The following is a 19,166-nucleotide window of genomic DNA, read 5'->3' as shown; positions in this document are numbered from 1 at the left end:
GGCCGTTCACACTGGCATCTTTCTTTCTGAGCAGAACCTTGACCTGTGTCTAACCTTCAAGTCCCTAGGTGAAGATCAAGTTGTGCTGAGTTAATCCACCCATGAGAGTCCCGCCTCTTGCGTCTATGTGAAATAAATGTGTGGCTTAAAGACTGGTGTGGTAGAAGTGGGTTCCAGTTCATGAGGCACTGGCACCAGTACTGGGGCAAGTGGGGGCTGTACCTTTAGGACAGTCTACACCTGAACCATGCTGGGACCTGTGTTCTGGTGAACCTCATAACTAATGAGGTAGAAAGGGTTTTAACTAAATAGCAGGGAAGGGATCAAATTTGGGAAGATGTGGTAAATCAAAGAGTAGAGACAAGGCAAGAGAAAAAGGTACTGGTGTAGAAAATGATAAATAAATCCTGACAGGAAGGGATCAAGAGTACAAATCTAAGAGTAAATCAGCAGATAAGGCTAGAGGTTACAAAAATAATAAAAGGACAAAACTAAAGGCTCTGTATCTGAATGCGCGTAGCATTTGAAACAAAACAGATAACTGATAGCACAAATAGAAATAAATAACTACGATAGATAGTCTTTACCGAGACTGGTTGGAGACAGAGTCACACCTAATACAAAGGAAGATGGTTGTGGTGGTTGGAGGTCAGTCGTCTCAGCTCCAGGACATCACTGCAGGAGTTCCTCAGGGTAGTGTCTTCGGCCCAACCATCTTCAGCTGCTTCACCAATGACCTTCCTTTCATCATAAGGTCAGAAGTGGAGATGTTCGCTGATGATTGCACAATGTTCAGGACCATTTGTGACTCCTCAAATACAGAAGCAGTCCATGTCCAAATGTAGCAAGACCTGGACAATATCCAGGCTTGGGCTGATAAGTGGCAAGTAACATTTGCGCCACACAAGTGTCAGGCAATGACCATCTCGAATAAGAGAGAATCCAACCATCGCCCCTTGATGTTCAATGGCATTACCATCACAGAACCTCCCACCATCAATATCCTGGGGGCTAACAATGACTATAAATTGAACTGGACTAGCCATATAAATACTGTGGCTACAAGAGCTGGTCAGAGGCGAGGAATCCTGCAATGAGTAACTCACCTCCTGACTCCCCGAAGCCTGTCCACTATCTACAAGGCACAAGTCAGGAGTGTGATGGAATACTCTCCATTTGTCTGGATGAGTGCAGCTCCCACAATACTCAAGAAGCTTGACACCATCCAGGACAAAGTAGCCCGCTTGATTGGCACCACATCCACAAACATTCACTCCCTCCACCACACAGTAGCAGCAGTGTGTATCATCTACAAGATGCACGGCAGGAATTCACCATGGCTCCTTCGACAGCACCTTTCAAACCCACAACCACTACCATCTAGAAGGACAAGGGCAGCAGATAGATGGGAACACCACCACCTGGAAGTTCCCCTCCAAGTCACGCACCATCCTGACTTGGAAATATATCACCATTCCTACATTGTCGCTGGGTCAAAATCCTGGAACTCCCTAACAGCACTGTGTCCAAGAAGCCAGCTCACTACCACCTTCTCAAGGGCTACTAGGGATGGGCAATTTAAATGCTAGCCCATCTTGTGAATGAATAAAAAGAAAACATGGCTGCAGGATGACATAGATGGGGACTGAATATTGAAGGATACATGACATTAGGAGGATAGGAAGCTAGGAAAAGGTGGAGGGGTAGCTCTGTTAATTAATCATGGTACTAGCACAATACCGATGGAAGACCTAAGTTCAGGAAACCAGGATGTAGAAGTGGTTTGGGTAGAGATGAGAAACAATAAAGGCAAGAAATCACTCCTGGGAGTGGTATACAGGTCCCCTAACAATAACCACACGGTAGGATGGAGTATAAAGGAAGAAATAATGGGAGCTTGTCAGAAAAGTTTGGCAGTAATCATGGAGAATTTTAATATATGAATAGACTGGGCAAAGGTAACCTAGATGATGGATTCATAGAATGTTTTTGGGATAGTTCCTTAGAACATCACGTTCTGGAGCCAGCCAGAGAGCAGGCTATACTAGAGCTGGTACTGTGCAACGAGATAGGATTAATTAATGCCCTCATAGTGAAGGAACCCAAGATAGCAGCTCCCAATCATAATATGATTGAATTTTACATTCAGTTTGAGTGAGCCAAGAGTGGATACATACAGACATACGAATTAGGAACAAGAGTAGGCCACTCGGTTCCTCGAGCCTGCTCCACCATGCAATAAGATCATGGCTGATCTTGTTTCGATTTCCACGTTCTCATCTAACCCTGATAACCTTTGATTCCCTTGCCTAACAAGAATCTATCTACCTCTGCCTTAAAAATATTCAATGATCCCACCTCCACCACCTTCTGAGGCAGAGATTTCCAAAGTTGCACAACCCTCTGAGAGGAAAAAATTCTCTTCATCTCGGTCCTAAAAGGGCGACCCCTAATTTTAAAACAGTGCCCCCTAGTTCTGGATTCACTCACAAAAGGAAACATCCTTTCGACATCCACCTTGTCAAGGCCGCTCAGGATCTTGTATACTTCAATCAAATCACACCTCACTCTTCTAAACTCCAGTGGAAACAAGCCCAGTCTGTCCAACCTTTCCTCACAAGACAACCCACTTATTCCAGGTATCAATCTAATAAACCTCCTCTGAACCATCTCCAACGCATTTATATCCTTTCTTGAATAAGGAGACCAAAAGGGCAAGCAATATTCGAGATGTGGTCTCACCAATGCCCTGTATAACTGAAGCATAACATCCTTACTTTTATGTTCAATCTCTCTCGTAATAAAGGATAGCATTCCATTAGCCTTCTTAATTACTTCCTGCACCTGCATACTAACTTTTTGTGACTAGTACTAGAACACCTAGATCCCTCAACACCTCAGAATTATGCAGCCATTCTCCATTTAAGTAATACTGTTTTTTTGTTCTTCCTGCCAAAGTGAACAACTTCACATTTTCCCACATTAAACTCCATTTGCCAGATCTTTGCCCACTCACTCAAGCTATCTATATCCATCTGCAACCTCGTCCTCCTCACAACATACTTTCCGACCTATCCTTATGTCATCTGCAAATTTAGCTACCACGTCTTCACTCCCCTCATCTAAGTCATTGATGTAAATCATAAAAAGTTGAGGTCCCAGTACAGACCCCTGTGGGACTCCACTCATCACATCCTGCCAATCAGAAAGAGACCCATTTATGCATACTCTCTGCTTTCTGCCAGCCAGCCAATCTTCTATCCATGCTAATATGTTACTCCATAAATCATGCACTTTTATTTTTTGTAATTTTTAATGTGGCATCTTATCAATGTCTTCTGGAAATCCAAGTACAGTACGTCTACAGGCTCAGGCTCCCCTTTATCCACTGTGCATGTTACTCCTTCAAAAAGCTTCAATAAATTGGTTAAACATGACTTTCCTTCCACAAAACCATGCTGACTCTTCCTAATTGCCTTGAGCTCGTCTAAGTGCCCAGCTATAACCTCCTTAATGATCGATTCTAATAATTTCCCCACGATAGACATCAAGCTAACTGGCCTATAGTTTCCTGTTTTCTGCATCCTTCCCTTCTTGAATATTTGCTACTTTCCAATCTGATGGAATCTTTCCAGAATCTAGCGAATTTTGGAAAATTAACACCAACGCGTTGACTACCTCATTAGCCACCTCTTTTAAGACCCTAGGATGTAGTCCATCGGGACCCGGAGACTTGCCAGCCTGCAGCTTCATCAGTTTGTTCAGTTCAGTTCCCTGGTGATTTCAATTATACCAAGTTCCTTTCTCCCTTTCGCCTCCTGATTTGCAGCTATTACTGGAATGTTTTTTATATCCTCTATAGTGAACACAGAAGCAAAATATTTGTTCATTTCTTCCACCATTTCCTTATTATCTACTATTAACTCCCCACTGTCACTCTCTAGAGGACCAATACTCATTTTCCTTTTTTCCTTTTTAAGTACCTGTAGAAACTCTTGCTATCTGTTTTTACATTTGTAGCTAGCTTCCTCTCATACTCTAATTTCTTTCTCCTGATTGACCTTTTAGCCATTCTCTGCCGTTCTTTATATTCTGTCCAATCATCTGCCCTGCAGCTCATCTTTGTGGAGCTGTATGCTTTTTCCTTAAGTTTGATGCTTTCCTTAACTTCTTTAGTTAACCACGGATGGTTGGTGGTCCTCTTACGATTTTTCTTTATATTAGGAATGTACTTATTCTGAATACTCTGAAAAAACCCCTTAAATGTTTGCCACTGCTTCTCTATTGATCTATCCTCTAGCCTAGCTTCCCAGTTCACTTCAGCTAGCTCAACTTTCATCCCAACATAGTTGCCCTTATTTAAGTTTAAGATACTAGTCTTAGACCCACTCTTCTCCCTTTCAAATTGGATGTAAAATTCAATCATATTGTGGTCACTGTTATCTCGTGGTGCCTTTACTCTGAGGTCATTAATTAATCCTGTCACATTACACAATACCACGTCTAATATAACCTGCTGTCTGGTTGGTTCCAGAACATGCTGCTCTAAGAAACTATCTCGAAGACATTCTAAGAACTCCTCATCCAGGGTACTACTGCCAATCTGATTTTTCCAGTTTATGTGTAGATTAAAATCACCCATGATTGCCACCCCTTTATCGTAAGCGCACATATTTCCTCTTGAATATTTTGTCCTACACTGTGGCTACTGTTAGGGGGCCTGTACACCACTCCCACTAATGTCACTTTTCCCCTACTGTTCCTCATCTTCACCCAAGCCGATTCTACATCCTAATCTCCTGAAGCAAGGTAATCTCTAACTATTGCACCAATGCCCTCTTTGATTGGTGCTGCCCCTCCACCTTTACCTAGCTTCCTATTCTTCTTGGATGTCATGTACCCCTCAATATTAAGGACCCAATTTTTGTCGTCCTGCAGCCACGTCTCCGTGATTGCTATCAGATCATATTCATTTACTTCAGTGTAGGCCATCAACTCATTTACTTTGTTATGAATGCTCCGTGCATTCAGATAGAGAGCCTTCAGTTTTATCTATTTGTTACCTTTGTAACATCTAGTCTTGACTGTTGATGTATTCTTAGGTTTTTCCTCTCTGTCCCTTCCTGCCATTCTCTGACCCTCATTTCTCATGTTACTATTTTTCTCTCCTGTCTTGACTCTGCACCTTGAATTGCTGCCTCTACCCAAGCTTGATCCCTCACCCCTCTTGTTTAGTTTAGAGCCCTCTCTACTTCCCTTGTTATGCGATTTGTGAGGACACACATGGTTCAGGTGTAAACCGTCCCAATGGTGCAGCCCCCACCTTCCCCAGTACTAATGTCAGTGCCCCACAAACCGGAACCCACGTCTCCCACACCAGTCTTTGAGCCACGCATTCATCTCTCTAATCTTCCTTGCCCTATGCCAATTTGCATGTGGCTCGGGTAATAATCCAGAGATTATTACCTTTGAGGTTCTGCTTCTTAATTTGGTACCTAGCTCCTCATACTGACTTTGCAGAACCTCTTTCCTAGTTCTACCTATGTCATTGGTACCTACATGGACCATGGCAACTGGATCTTCCCCCTCCCACTGCAAGTTCCTACCTGCCCTGAGCAGATGTCCCGAACCCTGGCACTGGGCTGGCAACATAGCCGCCTGGACTCTCGCTCTTTGCAGCAGAGAACAGTGTCAATCCTCCTCACTATACCGTCCCCTACTACCACTACATTCCTTTTTGCTCCCCCCACTTGAACAGCTTCCTGTACCACAGTGCCATGGCCAGCCAGCTCATTCAACTTGCAGACTTCCCTTTCGTCCACACAGATTGTGAGCACCTCAAACCTGTTTGATAACTGCAAAGTCTGAGGCTCCCTCACTGCTGACCAAAACGGATGACCCTCTTCTAAGAGGTGTGACTGTCTTCTGCAACAAAGTATCCAGGTATTTCTCCCCTTCCCTTATGTTGTGCAATGTCTGCATTTCAGCTTCCAGATCAATAATCCTCCAACTGGAATTCCTCAAGCTGCTTACACTTCCTGCAGACGTGTTTGTCATGGATCGCCTTGGCGTCCAAAAGATCCCACATCTCACAGCTGCAGCGTAACACCTGTCCCGCCATTCTAACTTGTTATTTAGTTTTACTTTAATTACTTTCTTCCTATGTACGCTACAACTTACTGTGTTTATTGAATGCTAGGACCACTGACGACTAAAGGTTATATGCTTCTTAAATACAAGGTATGTGTTTTAGATGTTTGCTTAAATTACTTTATTTTTATTGCTTTTTGTTTCTTTATTGTTTGATTTTAATTTTAAAGTTTTCAAATTTTGGTTTATCATTTTAAAGTTGTAGTTTTTACTTATAGATCTACCTTAACACACCTGTCTTAAACTGGTTTCTCACACACTGTCCCTTAGATTGAGCACTTACCCGCCAATTAACTTGCTAGCTTCCTGTGACATCACAGTTGCTTTTTTCTCCTTTTTCCTGGATGGCAGCTTCCCAGCATCTGAAACAACGAAACAGCGCGCTCCTCAGCTCCCAACTGTCCCTCACAGGTCTGTTCTGCTCCGTCTCCCAGCAAGTATTCCACTCTGCAATCCCAGGTCTGTATTTATAGGAGCTCCTCAGCTCCCGACTGTCCCCCGCAGGCCCGTTCTGTTCTGTCTCCCAGCAAGGTAGGCCGCTCTGCAATCCCAGGTCTGTATTTATAGGAGCTCCTCAGCTCCCGACTGTCCCCCACAGGTCCATTCTGCTCCGTCTCCCAGCAAGGTAGGCCGCTCTGCAATCCCAGGTCTATTTATAGGTGCTCCTGACTGTCTCCCGCAGATCCACTCCACTCTGACTTCCAGCAAGGTAGGCCTCACTTGATTCCCCGGCCTGTACTTATAGGTGCTCCTCAGCTCCCAACTGCCTCCGGCAGGTACACTCCAACTCCCAGCAAGGGAGTTAGTTATTACCTCTTCACAATTTACTTTCCTACCTATCTTTGTGTCATCAGCAAATTTAGCAACCACTCCTTCAGTCTCTTCATCCAAGTCATTTATATAAATTGTAAAAAGTTGAGGCCCCAGCATTGACCCCAGTGCCCTGCCACAACATCTTTAATTATAGCTTCTAACATTTTCCCCATGACGGATATTATGCTGACTGGCAATTATGAGGGCATGAAAGAGCAGAGCTAGCTAAAATGAAGTGGCAAATTAGGTTCAGGGATTGAACAATAGAGATGCAGTGGCAGACGTTTAAGGAGATATTTCAGAAAACACAGAATAGATACTTTACAAGGAGAAAGAAAAATTCCAAAGGGAGGGCCCACCATCCGTGATAAACTAAAAAAGTTAAAGGCAGTATCAAACTTAAAGAAAAAACATATAATTGGGCAAAGATGGGTGGCAGGTCAGAAGATTGGAAAGAATATCGAGAACAGCAAAAAATGACAAGAAGACTAATGAGGGAAAAATTAGAGTATGAGAGAAAGCTAGCTAGTAATATAAAAATGGATAGTAAGAGTTTCTATAAGATATTTAAATAAGAAAAGAGCTAACAAAGTGAGCGTTGGTCATATAGAGAGTGCGTCTGGGGAATTGATAATGGAAAGTGGGGACATGGCGGATGAACGAAACAGGTATTTTGCTTCGGTCATCACTATAGAGGACACAAGTAACATTCCGGGAATAGCTATAAATCAGGAAATGGAAGTAGGGGAGGAACTCGGAAAAATTACAATCACCAGGGAAGTGGTTTGAGCAAATTGTTGGGGCTGCGGGCTGACAAATCTCCAGGTCTGGATGGACTTCACCCTAAGGTCTTGAAGGAAGTGATAAGTGAAACAGTTGATGCACTGGTTTTAATTTTCCAAAATTCCCTAGATTTGGGGAAGGTTCCATTAGATTGGAAAATAGCAAATATAACTTCTTTATTTAAGTTGGGAGGGAGACAGAAAGCAGGAAACTATGGTACAGTTAGCCTAACATCTGTCATAGGAAAAATGTTAGAAGCTATTATTAAAGATGCTATAACAGCGCACTTAGAAAAATTCAAGGCAATCAGCAGAGTCAACATGGTTTTGTAAAAGGGAAGTCAGGTTTAACCAATTTATTGGATTTCTTTGAAGGAGTCACACGTGCTGTGGATAAAGGGGAACCGGTGGATGTGAATGCATTGGGGAGAGTGCAAAAGAGGTTTACAAGAATGGTTCCAGGGATGAGACACTTCAGTTATGTGGAAACATTGGAGAAGCTGGGACTGTTTTCCTTGGAGAGGAGAAGGCTAAGAGGAGACTTGATAGAAGTTTTCAAAATCATGAGGGGTCCAGACAGGGTAGATAGGAAGAAACTGTTCCCACTTGTAAACGGATCGAGAACCAGAGGGCACAGTTTTAAAGTGTTTTGTAAAAGAAGCAAATGCGAGATGAGAAAGGTTTGGAATGCACTGCCTAGAATTGTGATGGAGGTGTTTTCAATTGAGGCGTTCGAGGGCATTGGATGATTATTTAAATAGAAACAACGTGCAGGGTTACAGGGAAAAGGCAGGAGATTCAAACTAATTTAAAATGCTCAGGCAGCCGGTGCCGAATGGCCTCCTTCTGCACTGTGATAATTCTGTGATTCTCTGTACTGCACTTAGATTTCCAGAAAGCATTTGATAAAGTGCCACATCAGAGGTTATTGCAGAAAATAAAAGCTCATGGTGTAGTAGGTAACCTATTGGCTTGGATAGAAGATTGGCTAGCTAACAGGAAACAAGGTTTAAATGGGTCTTTTTCTGGTTGACAAGGTGTAACAATAGGATCAGTGCTGGACCCTTAACATTTTACAATTTATATAAATGACTTGGATGATGGAACTGCATGTATGGTTGCTAAATTTGCTGATGACGCAAAAATCGGTAGGAAAGTAATTTGTGAAGAGGACATGAGGCTACAAAGGGACATAGATGGTTTAAGTGAGTGGGTGAAGATCTGATAACTGGAGTATAATGTAGGAAAATGTAAAATTGTTCATTTTGGCAGGAACAATAATAAAGAAGCATATTATCTAAATGGTGAGAGATTGCAGAGTTCTGAGGTTCAGAGGGACCTGGGTGTCCTAATGCATGAGTCGCAAAAGGTTAGTACACAGGTATAGCAAGTAACTTGCAAAACTAATAGAATGTTATCATTTATTTATTGCAAGAGGAATTGAATACAAAAGCTGGGAGGTTATGCTTCAGTTGTACAGAGCATTGGTGAGACCACATCTGAAGTATTGTGTACAGTACTGGTCTCCTTATTTAAAGAAAGATGTAAATGCATTAGAAGCAGTTCAGAGAAGGTTTACTAGTCTAATACCATGAATGGGCTGGTTGTCTTATGAGGAAAGGTTGGACAGGTTAGACTTGTGTCCACTGGAGTTTAGAAGAGTAGGAGGTGAATTGATTGAAACCTTTAAGATCCAGAGAGGTCTTTGGGCAGATGTGGAGAGGATGTTACTTAGGGTGGATGTGGAGAGGATGTTATGTCCTGTGGGACAATCTAGAACTAGGGAGTCACTGTTTAAAAATAAGGGGTCGCCCATTTGAGACAGAGATGAGAAGAGACTTTTTTTTCTGAGGGTTGAGAGTCTTTGGAACTCTCTTCCTCAAAAGGTGATGGAAGCAGCTTTTGAATATTTTTAAGGCAGAGCTAGATAGATTCTTGATTAACAAGGTGCTGAAAGGTTTTTGGGGGTAGGCTGGAATGTGGAGTTGAGGCTATATTCCGATCAGCCATGATCTTATTGAATGGTGGAGCAGGCTCGATCCTACTCCTCCTAATTTGTATGTTCGTATGTATTTAGCTTTATAAATAGGGGCATTGAATACAGAAGCCAGAAGGTCATGTTTAACCTTTACAAATCTCTGGTTAGGCATGAACAACAACAATCTTTTTATATAACACCGATAAGGTAGTAGAATCTCCAAAGTGCTTCACAGAGGCATAATAAAACAAAATATGACACGTTCAGCAATATTAGAGCAGATGACCAAAAGCGAGGTGAAAGCAGTGTCTTAAGGGAGGAATGCAGGGTAGAGAGGCAGAGAGGGTTAGCTAAGGAATTCCAGAGCTTCGGTTGCAGGTAGCTGAATGCACAGCCATCAATGGTTTGGAACAGTTAACATTGGGAATGCAGCATGGGAGCCAGAAAGGGATGTTGGGTGGCCAACAGTTAAGTGGAAATAGTTTGAGAGTGAAGGAAGTGGGCCTCCTGGACAAGTTGAGCTTGGACAGGGCATGAGAGGAGATAGGAGAGAAACTAGAGAAAAATACAAGTTCAAGGTTGAGGTGGATTAGAGGAAGTTTGGCCTTGTGGGCTAGGGGAATGGAAGGAAGCTGATTGGATAGCCTTAATCCTAATGACGAAGAAGCCCATGAACTCCTCACACTTGTTATTGGAGGTAAGATTAAAGGGAGGAATGGTTTAAGGCTGCTTTCATTTGAGAAAGGAAACTGGGGGGTTATCCTTGCAATCCAGGATGATCCTGGAATAGTGAGCAGTTTTAAGAGACGAGAGCAGAACCTGATAATGTTTTATGTGGTCCAGCCTGATCTAGTGCTGGATGACTAAACCAGTTATCCTTTCATGTTTGCATCCCTTGGACCTAAGGGAGTGGAGAAGAGAGCTATAGTAGGGGAAACAACCTGGGCGAGAGAGAGAAAGAAATGGTTTTTATTAGGGACAAGGACATCAGAGGTGAGTGAGGGTGTGGTTGAGCAGATTGTTAGCTGCAAAAATGCCATGGAGGCCCAAAGGCAAAACAATTAGGAATTTGAAAATGGTAGTTGTGAGTGAATTGGGCAGGGAGATCATTTTTTCCGGGGACAAATACAGAAGCAAGTGTGTTTGTAAGGGGGATGTGGATGGAGAGTGATGCAAGGCAGTGATCAGAGTTGGCCTTACCTGCAATTGACGAGATGGGAATAGTAAAGTCACATGAGATGGCAGAGGGTGACTATGACTGTGTATTCGTGAGTTTACATGGAGGGAGTGGTGCAGGGAGGATAGGAGGGCAGTGAACTCAGGAGAGAGAATACGATGGGTGGATTCGTCCCAGATTTGTGAAGTGGGCAGGTAAAACGACATTTTACCCGCTTGTCGCGATGGCAGGTTTTCACATCGTATCATTGCATTATTTATGCATTCCTGGAAAACATGCTGTTTCCATGGCGGGTAGGCTCTCATTTGCCTGCCCACTATTACTCGCTTTGCCACTTCATCACGCTGGGTGCCATAATTAAAGTCCAACCATGTGTATCACATCACAGTGCTTCCAGCCCACGACTGCTGTAGGGAAGATGTCCACAAAAGGCAAGGAGACTGCAGCCTCCAGGTTTAGTGACGTGTCACTAGAATGCCTTTTGGATGCAGTGGAGACCCACCACAATGTCCTCTACTCCCACTCTGGCTGCAGGATGGGCAGGGGTGTCACCAACCAGGCTTGAGAGGTGGTGGCAGCGGTGGTCAGCGCCAATGCCCTTCAAAAGAGGACAACCACCCAGTGCCTCGAGATGAATGATCTCCTCCGTTCCATCAGGGTAAGACACTCTTCTCATCACTCTCAACTCTCATGCTCTCAAACCTATCACATATCCACAGGGTCCTCACTCACTGCTGGTTCAAGGGAGATCAACATTTTTTCACCCAGAGGATGGTTGGAATCTAGAACACACTGCTTGAGGGGGGGGTAGAGGCAGGAACCCTCACAACATTTAAGAAGTATTTAGATGAGCACTCGAAACGCCATAGCATACAGGGCTACGGGCCAAGTGCTGCAGAATGGGATTAGAAATGATAGGTGCTTGATTTCCGGCACGGACATGATGGGCCGAAGGGCCTGTTTCTGTGCTGTATAACTCTGACTCTATTACTCTAGGATCATATGCTTTTATAGTTTCATGGCTGCATCTCTATGATATGACCCTGATCACAGAGTGCAATAAGCCAGACTGGAGTCAAACGTTCACAGATGCAGTGTGAGGATCTATGGGGTCACTTCACTGTATGTCGTCATCATCCTGCACAAATCTAGCAGCCGTGAGAGCCTCCTGACATGCAAGGGCCTCGTTGTCATCGTTGCCTTCAAGGACCTCTTCAACCTCATCCCCGTCGGCATCATCCTCATCGGAAGAGACCTTCAGCCCCTCGTAAGCCAACTCGTCTCCCCTTTGGAGCGCCAGGTTGTAAAGGGCACAGCAGACGACGACGATGCGTGACACCTTCTGCGGACTATATTGCAGGGCTCCACCAGACCGGTCCAGGCACTGAAACCTCACCTTCAGCATCCCGATGGTCTGCTCCACCAAGTTGCGAGTTGCAGCATGAGCCTCATTATAGCGTCGCTCTGCCGCAGTCTGAGGCCACCGCTCGGGTGTCATCTGCCACGTCCTCTACAGTTGCCCTTGTCCCCGAGGAGCCATCCCTGCAGCTTCTGTGGACCCTGGAAGACTCCCTGGAAACTGTGCGCAGACCTGCAGGATGCGTTTCTGGTGGTCGCACACCAGCTAAACATTCAGCGAATGGAATCCCTTGTGGTTGATGTAGTTGACCATGTGTTACGATGGAGATCTGAACGCCACATGAGTGCAGTCAATTGCACCCTGCACCTGTGGGAAACCTGTGGGTGAACTCGATTGCTCTTGCATCCTGGCAGTCCCGGTCCCAGGCAAAATGCAAAGTTGTGTGCCCTCGCAAAGATGGCATCCGTGACCTCATGGATGTATTTGTGGGTGGAGGCTTGTGAGATCCCACAGAGGTCACCTATGGAGCCCTGAAAGGAGCCACTGGCATAGAAATTGAGTGTCACGGTCACTGGCAGTGGATGCCCTCCATGTCCTCGTGGCGCCAAATCCTTTAGCAGATGGCAGATGTGAGCGACCAGTTCCCTAGACATGCACAGTCTTTGGTACACTGGTTGTCAGTCATCTGCAGGAATGAACGGCAGTGTCTATAGAACCTGGGTGTCGCTAGGTGCCGACCAGCGACGGCTCGTTGTGGCTCTTCGGCAGCGTGTGTGGGCATCCCAGCTGCCCCTTCTTCCTGAGGCTCCTGCTCCTGTCTCTGTGCAGCCAGGAGCCTCAGTCACTCTCTCCTCTATCATCTTCGCTCTCTATAGGCCATCAGGCATACAGCTAGTTCACCAGGCTCCATGATCCTGACGTACTCCTCCTGCAGGATGAAAGAGAGAGACACGTGGGTGAGCACGGGTGTACTAAGAACCTGTCCTGGTTAAGTGTAAAGGCCCCTTAACGCTTTCTGGAGAGTGGCCACCGCTTGAATGGCCAGAGATTCGTGCACTGCATAGATGCCCGAGGCTCCATCCACCTCCACCCCACTCCACCTGACCGAGTGGCAGCAGCTTTGCCCACTGGACTGCAGGCTGTGCTCTCAGTTCAGGCACAGGCATTCTCCTAACCCACACTGCAAGGCTGCACTGTTAGCTTGAACCATGGGGGAGACTGGTCCAAACTGGGATGCTGACATTGCAAAGGGGCTCTGAGTGCCTCCATCAGTGACTGTTCTGCAGTCCACTAAAATGCTCATTAGTTTGCAGTCTGTGCTGGGGGTGGGGGGTGGGGAGGGGGGCCTGAAAAGCTCTGGAGCATTTGGCGGCACTTTGATGCCTCTGTGTTGCTCAAGTGGGCAGATAAGCTAGAAACCTGACTCCGATCATATCAATGTGGCTGCGCCTGAATTGCCTCAGCTGCAGAGGAATGGTCGTTTTATACAAGGTTTCCCTAATGCATGGCCATTTCCCTCGCCTACCCTACCCCCACCCCGAATTCTTGTGCACTGTATTCAACAGCAGGGCTGCTCTCAAGTCGCCTCAAGCTTGAAGTCCAACAGGCGACCCTGATGAGCACTGCACATCGTTATTGTGTACTCACTTCCAAGTTCCCCTCAAAGTGCTGTGTGCCAAGTGCATTCCTTTTATATGCTGTTGTGAAACACGTCGGTGTGCTTTCCAGATGGGACGATCCAGCGGCAGGGGGGGATTATTCCGGTGGGCTGGCCTAATGATATGCAGATGTATTAAAATGAGGCTCCCGATATCACGCCGTCGTGAGACTGATCGCACCATATTGTCCGCTCACGCTACTGAACACGCCTGACGCCAGTGGGCATGGAAAATCACGGCCATGAGTACGATGGAGGTTGAAATCTGGGAGTCACTGGGAGCAGAGGCTGAGGGAGGAAAACGGTATAGAAATCTCAGTACGAAAATTTCTGCGGTACTTGGGAGGGCTGCAGAGAACCGGGATTTGAAATGAGATGTGAGAGAAGTGGAACATGATGAGGTGTTCAAAGGTTGAGAAAGAGCCAGAGAAGTAGTTATAAAAGCCGCACCGACAATACTGGCAGGGCAAGTGGTGAAAGATGTAGCCATACATAGAACTTCAATGAGGTGGAAGGTGCCATCGGCTCTCAGCCAACTTTCTGCCAAGGCCATGATGCTGATGTCTTCCTCCACAATAAGATCATGGACTGCAAGGTCCTTGTTCACAGACATTCCGGAGGGAGATGCAGATATTGGCAAAGTCCACAGGGTCAGAACTGAGAAGGGCAAGTTGGGCAGGCCCCAGATTAGCCCCTAACTGGTGCATTGCATGGGCAGGTTGACCAGAGCAGAATTGGATGGAGTGGTGAGTGCCTCAGCAGGCCCTTTGGAGGATGCCAAGAGAGGCACAAAGGGAAACTAACGGTAGGGTTAGCTAACAGGGAGTCAAGCCTGGGATAATGGAAGGAGAACAGGAAATTCAAGAAGTACTGGAGGAGAGATTTGGGAAGGCAGAGTACACTAGAGGGAAGGAGTGAAAGGAGGCATAACAACAGGAGAGAAGGGTCTAGGAGCAGTAGAAACAAAAGTAAAAAGGGTGGAAAATAATAAAGCGGAACTTGAAGTGATGGGCTTGGGCCTGGAGTGGCAGCCAAAGTGCTTACACAAATGGACATGGAGAAAACGGAATAAGGTAGCATTAATTAGACTGCATCCTTAGATACAGGGGTGGTGCCAGAAGACTAGAGAATTGCAAATGTTTACAACCTTGTGTATGGATAAGCTCAGCTTTTCTTGATCTAAATTAATGACCTTGACTTGTTCATTTCATTTCAAAATTTGTGGATGCCACAACATTTAAAAATATTGTGAACCATGAGGAGGAGAGTGTAGCATTTCAAAAGGACATAGAAAGTCTGGTGGAATGGGTGAACAAGTGTCAGATGAAATTTAATGCAGAGAAGTGTGAAGTGGTTCATTTTAATTGGAAGAATGAGGAAAGGCAATATAAAATGAGTACAATTCTAAAGGAGTGCAGGAGCAGAGGGACCTGGGTGTATATGTGCATAAATTATTGAAGGTGGCAGGACAGGTTGAGAGAATGGTTAATAAGGTATATGGGATCCTGGGCTTTTTAAATAGAGGCATAGAGTACAAAAGCAAGGTGGCTATGATAAACCTTTTTTAAAACACTGGTTCAACTTCAGCTTTAGTATTGTGTCCAATTCTGGACACCACACTTTAGGAAAGATGTGAAGGCGTTAGAAAGCAGAGAAGATTTACTAGAATGGTTCCAGGGATGAGGAACTTCTGTTACATAGATAAATTGGATAGCTGGGACAGTTTTCCTTGGAGAAGAAAAGATTAAGAGGAGATTTGATAGGGGTATTCAAATTCATGAATTTGGGCAGAGTAGATAAATAGGGAGAAACTGTTCCCATTGGTGGAAGGGCTATCCAGGGCTAATTTAGACAGATTTTTGATTTACAAGTCGAGGGTTATGGGGGAGCAGACAAGAAAGCGGAGCTAAGGCCACAATCAGGTCAGTCGTTATCTTATTGAATAGCAGAGCTGGCTTAGTAGGCTGAATGGCCTACTTCCCCTCTTATGGTATTTTGAAGCAGGAGACACCAATTTTAAAGCGATTGCCCAATGATGCAGTGCCGACATCGTGAAAAACCTTACACAGTGATTGGTTAGGATCTGGAATGCGTTGCCTGAGTCTGCGGTGGAGGCAGATTCAGTTGTGGCTTTCAAAGGGGAATTGGACCTTTGTCTGGAGAGAGAAATGTTTGCAGGGCTCAGGTGAAAAGGCAGTGAAGTGGGATTATGTGAGTTGCACTTGCAGAGAACCAGCACGGATACAGTGGGCCAAATGGCCTACTCCTGTACTCTAACTATTCTATAACTCATTTATCTTAGTACAAACAGGAAATAGAGAGGAAACAATAGGAGATAGTCCAGAGTTAAAAGTCATAAGCCCTGTAATTTAACTCAGCTGGATCATTGCATACAATTTTGGGCACAAACTTCAGGAAGGATGTCAGGGCCCTGGAGAGAGTGCCGAGAAAATTTACCAAGATACCAGGAATGAGGGATATAAACAGAAAATGCTTGAAATACTCAGCAGGTCTGTCAGCATCTGTGGAGACAGAAACCAAGTTAACATTTCACATTTGTGACATGTCTGAGAACCCTAAGGAAAGGTCAGAGACCTGAATTGTTAACTCTTTTTCTCTCTGCACAGAATCTGCCTGACCTGCTGAGTAATTCAAGCATTTTCTGTTTTGATTTCAGATTTCCAACATCCACAGTATTTTGCTTTTGTACCAAGGATGAAGTAGTTCAGATACGTGGAGAGACTGGAGAAGCCGGGATTATTCTCCTAAGAGCAAAGAAGGCTACAGGAAATGGAGCTAACGGGTTGTAGTGCAGGAACACGGTAGCCAATTTGTACACAGGACCACACATTGTGATAAGGATGAGATCATCCATCTGGGTATGTTCAGTTAATTCTTGTTTATATTTCTTCCTTTCTAGGGCAATGTTCACTGGGGGAATGCGAGAAGCAGGCCAGGATGTCATTGAGTTGAAGGGTGTGTCTGCCAAGGGCCTGAAACACATCATTGATTTTGCATACAGTGCTGAGGTGACCCTGGACCTCGACTGTATCCAAGACGTGCTGGGAGCTGCAGTCTTCCTGCAGATTGTGCCTGTGGTGGAATTGTGTGAGCAGTTCCTGAAGTCAGCCATGAGTGTGGAGACTTGCCTCAATATTGGTCAGATGGCCGCCACCTTCAGCCTTTCCTCCCTGAAAGAGTCAGTGGATGTCTTCACCTTTGCTCACTTCCTGCAGATTGCGGAGGAGGAGGATTTCCTGCAGCTTCCCCTCGAGAGACTTGTTTTCTTCCTGAAGAGCAACAAGCTGAAGAACTGCAGTGAGGTCGACCTGTTCCATGCTGCTATCCGATGGTTGCAGTATGATGAGTCTCGACGAGCTAGTGCCAATCTGGTCCTCTGCTATATCCGCTTTCCCCTGATGAAATCCTCTGAGCTAGTGGACAATGTCCAGACACAGGCTGTGATGGTGGAAGATCCTCTGTGTCGTCACTACCTGCTGGAAGCCTTCAACTACCAGATCCTGCCATTCCGCCAACATGAGATGCAGTCTGCCCGGACCAGAATCCGCTCAGACACTGTCTCCCTCATTGCCTTTGGTGGCACTCCCTACACCGACAATGACCGGACAGTCAGCCGCAAAGTCTTTGCTCTTCCGGATTGGAATGCACGCCAGTTCACGGAGAGACCAGAAATGGAGGTAGGATGCAGTCATGCCTGCGTCGCTGTTTTGGATAACTTTGTGTATATAGTGGGAGGTCAGCACCTACAATACAGGAGTGGGGAAGGGGCAGTCAGCTGGTGTTTCCGTTATGACCCCCATCTCAATCTCTGGCTGCGGATTCGGTCTATGCAGGAAGCTCGCATTCAGTTCCAGCTGGACGTGCTGCAAGGAATGTTGTTTGCCACTGGAGGCCGAAATCGGTCTGGGAGCCTCTCTACAGTCGAGCGTTACTCACCTCGGAAAAATGAATGGACGAATGTGTGTTGCCTGAAACGGCGGACCTGGGGACATGCAGGAACATCCAGTGGGGGCAAGCTCTATATCTCTGGAGGCTACGGCATCACCGTTGAGGATAAGAAATCTCTTCACTGCTACACTCCTGAAACTGACCTCTGGGAATTCAAAACTCCAATGAAGGAGCCACGGGTTCTTCACTCAATGGTCAGTGCGAACGGGCGGATTTATGCAATTGGCGGCCGCATGGATCATGTTGATCACTGTTTTGATGTCCTAGCTGTTGAATATTACATCCCCGAGACTGATCAGTGGACCAGCGTTAGTCCGATGAGGACGGGTCAGTCTGAGGCTGGTTGCAGTGTGTTACAGAGAAAGATTTATGTGGTGGGAGGCTATAATTGGCACTTGAACAACGTGACCAGTATTGTGCAGGTTTATAACATTGGCACAGACGAATGGGAGAGGGACCTACATTTCCCAGAATCGTTTGCAGGAATCGCCTGTGCTCCTCTTGTCCTCCCACAGCTCTCAGCGCGGAGATAGTTGAGACACTGCCCATGGAGCGGAGGATCATAGAGTCCGCGGGACAGAACGGAGGAGCTGGAAGACCTGGCCCACAGGATGGGGGGGGAATGAGCTGGGTGAACCAGTTGGCATCCCCACTTCCAGTAAAGAATCAGGACGAAGAGTGGGTTTTACCCAGGAACCCGCACTGCTTAGCACTGAAGCCACGTTTCATTCAGGTTCCCTGGGTGGCTATAGAGAGGGGAAAGAAGACTGGCTGCTGTACCAGACTGGTCCTTCAGTGAGCTGTTTTATTTGGAGCATGTTTAAACTCAGCTTTTCTGCAATGTTCCCTATGAAAGTAATAAATCCTCATTTTGCTGCTTAAATCACACAGACCAAGAAACCGAGCCATCCGGCTTCAGACAGTGAAAGGAAAACCAAGCAAATTAGAATGTTTGTTGTTGTGTATAGCATGCTCCAACTTAGTCACCATGTGTTTAGCACGCTCCGGCCCGCAGCTGTCCTGCGTGTGGCACGCTCCGGCCCGCAGCTGCCCTGCATGTGGCACGCTCCGGCCCGCAGCTGCCCTGCGTGTGGCACGCTTCGGCCCGCAGCTGCCCTGCGTGTGGCACGCTCCGGCCCGCAGCTGCCCTGCGTGTGGCACGCTCCGGCCCGCAGCTGCCCTGCGTGTGGCACGCTCTGGCCCGCAGCTGCCCTGCGTGTAGCACGCTCAGGCCCGCAGCTGCCCTGCGTGTAGCACGCTCCGGCCCGCAGCTGCCCTGC

At 46.0% G+C, this 19,166-nt stretch overlaps 1 protein-coding gene across 2 annotated transcripts; it reads left to right on the top strand.

The window, feature by feature from the left end:
- Positions 1-6,210: 6,210 nt before the first annotated feature.
- On the top strand, positions 6,211-18,893 carry klhl26 (kelch-like family member 26). 2 transcript variants are annotated; one of them, XM_078556153.1, is made up of 2 exons: positions 6,211-6,240; positions 16,838-18,893. In XM_078556153.1, exon 2 carries the CDS (start codon positions 16,842-16,844, stop codon positions 18,417-18,419), a length of 1,578 nt encoding a protein of 525 aa, XP_078412279.1. In that variant the 5' UTR covers positions 6,211-6,240; positions 16,838-16,841; the 3' UTR covers positions 18,420-18,893. The 2 variants fall into 2 exon arrangements, with proteins under 2 accessions (XP_078412279.1, XP_078412278.1); XM_078556152.1 differs by lacking the exon at positions 6,211-6,240 and adding an exon at positions 16,606-16,739.
- Positions 18,894-19,166: the final 273 nt, after the last annotated feature.

This window comes from Cetorhinus maximus, chromosome 13 (assembly GCF_964194155.1).
Source record: "Cetorhinus maximus chromosome 13, sCetMax3.hap1.1, whole genome shotgun sequence".
Classification (NCBI taxonomy): Eukaryota; Metazoa; Chordata; class Chondrichthyes; order Lamniformes; family Cetorhinidae; genus Cetorhinus; species Cetorhinus maximus.
The sequence above is the reverse complement of the archived record's forward strand: the minus strand, read 5'-3'. Positions and strand labels throughout refer to the sequence as shown.

Excerpts from the sequence above, each read along its gene's own strand:
- klhl26 (XM_078556152.1), top strand. The coding sequence starts at position 16,708 with ATGGAGCTAACGGGTTGTAGTGCAGGAACACG. Across the intron at positions 16,740-16,837 it reads GGTTGTAGTGCAGGAACACG|GGCAATGTTCACTGGGGGAA; the intron begins GTAGCCAATTTG and ends CTTCCTTTCTAG.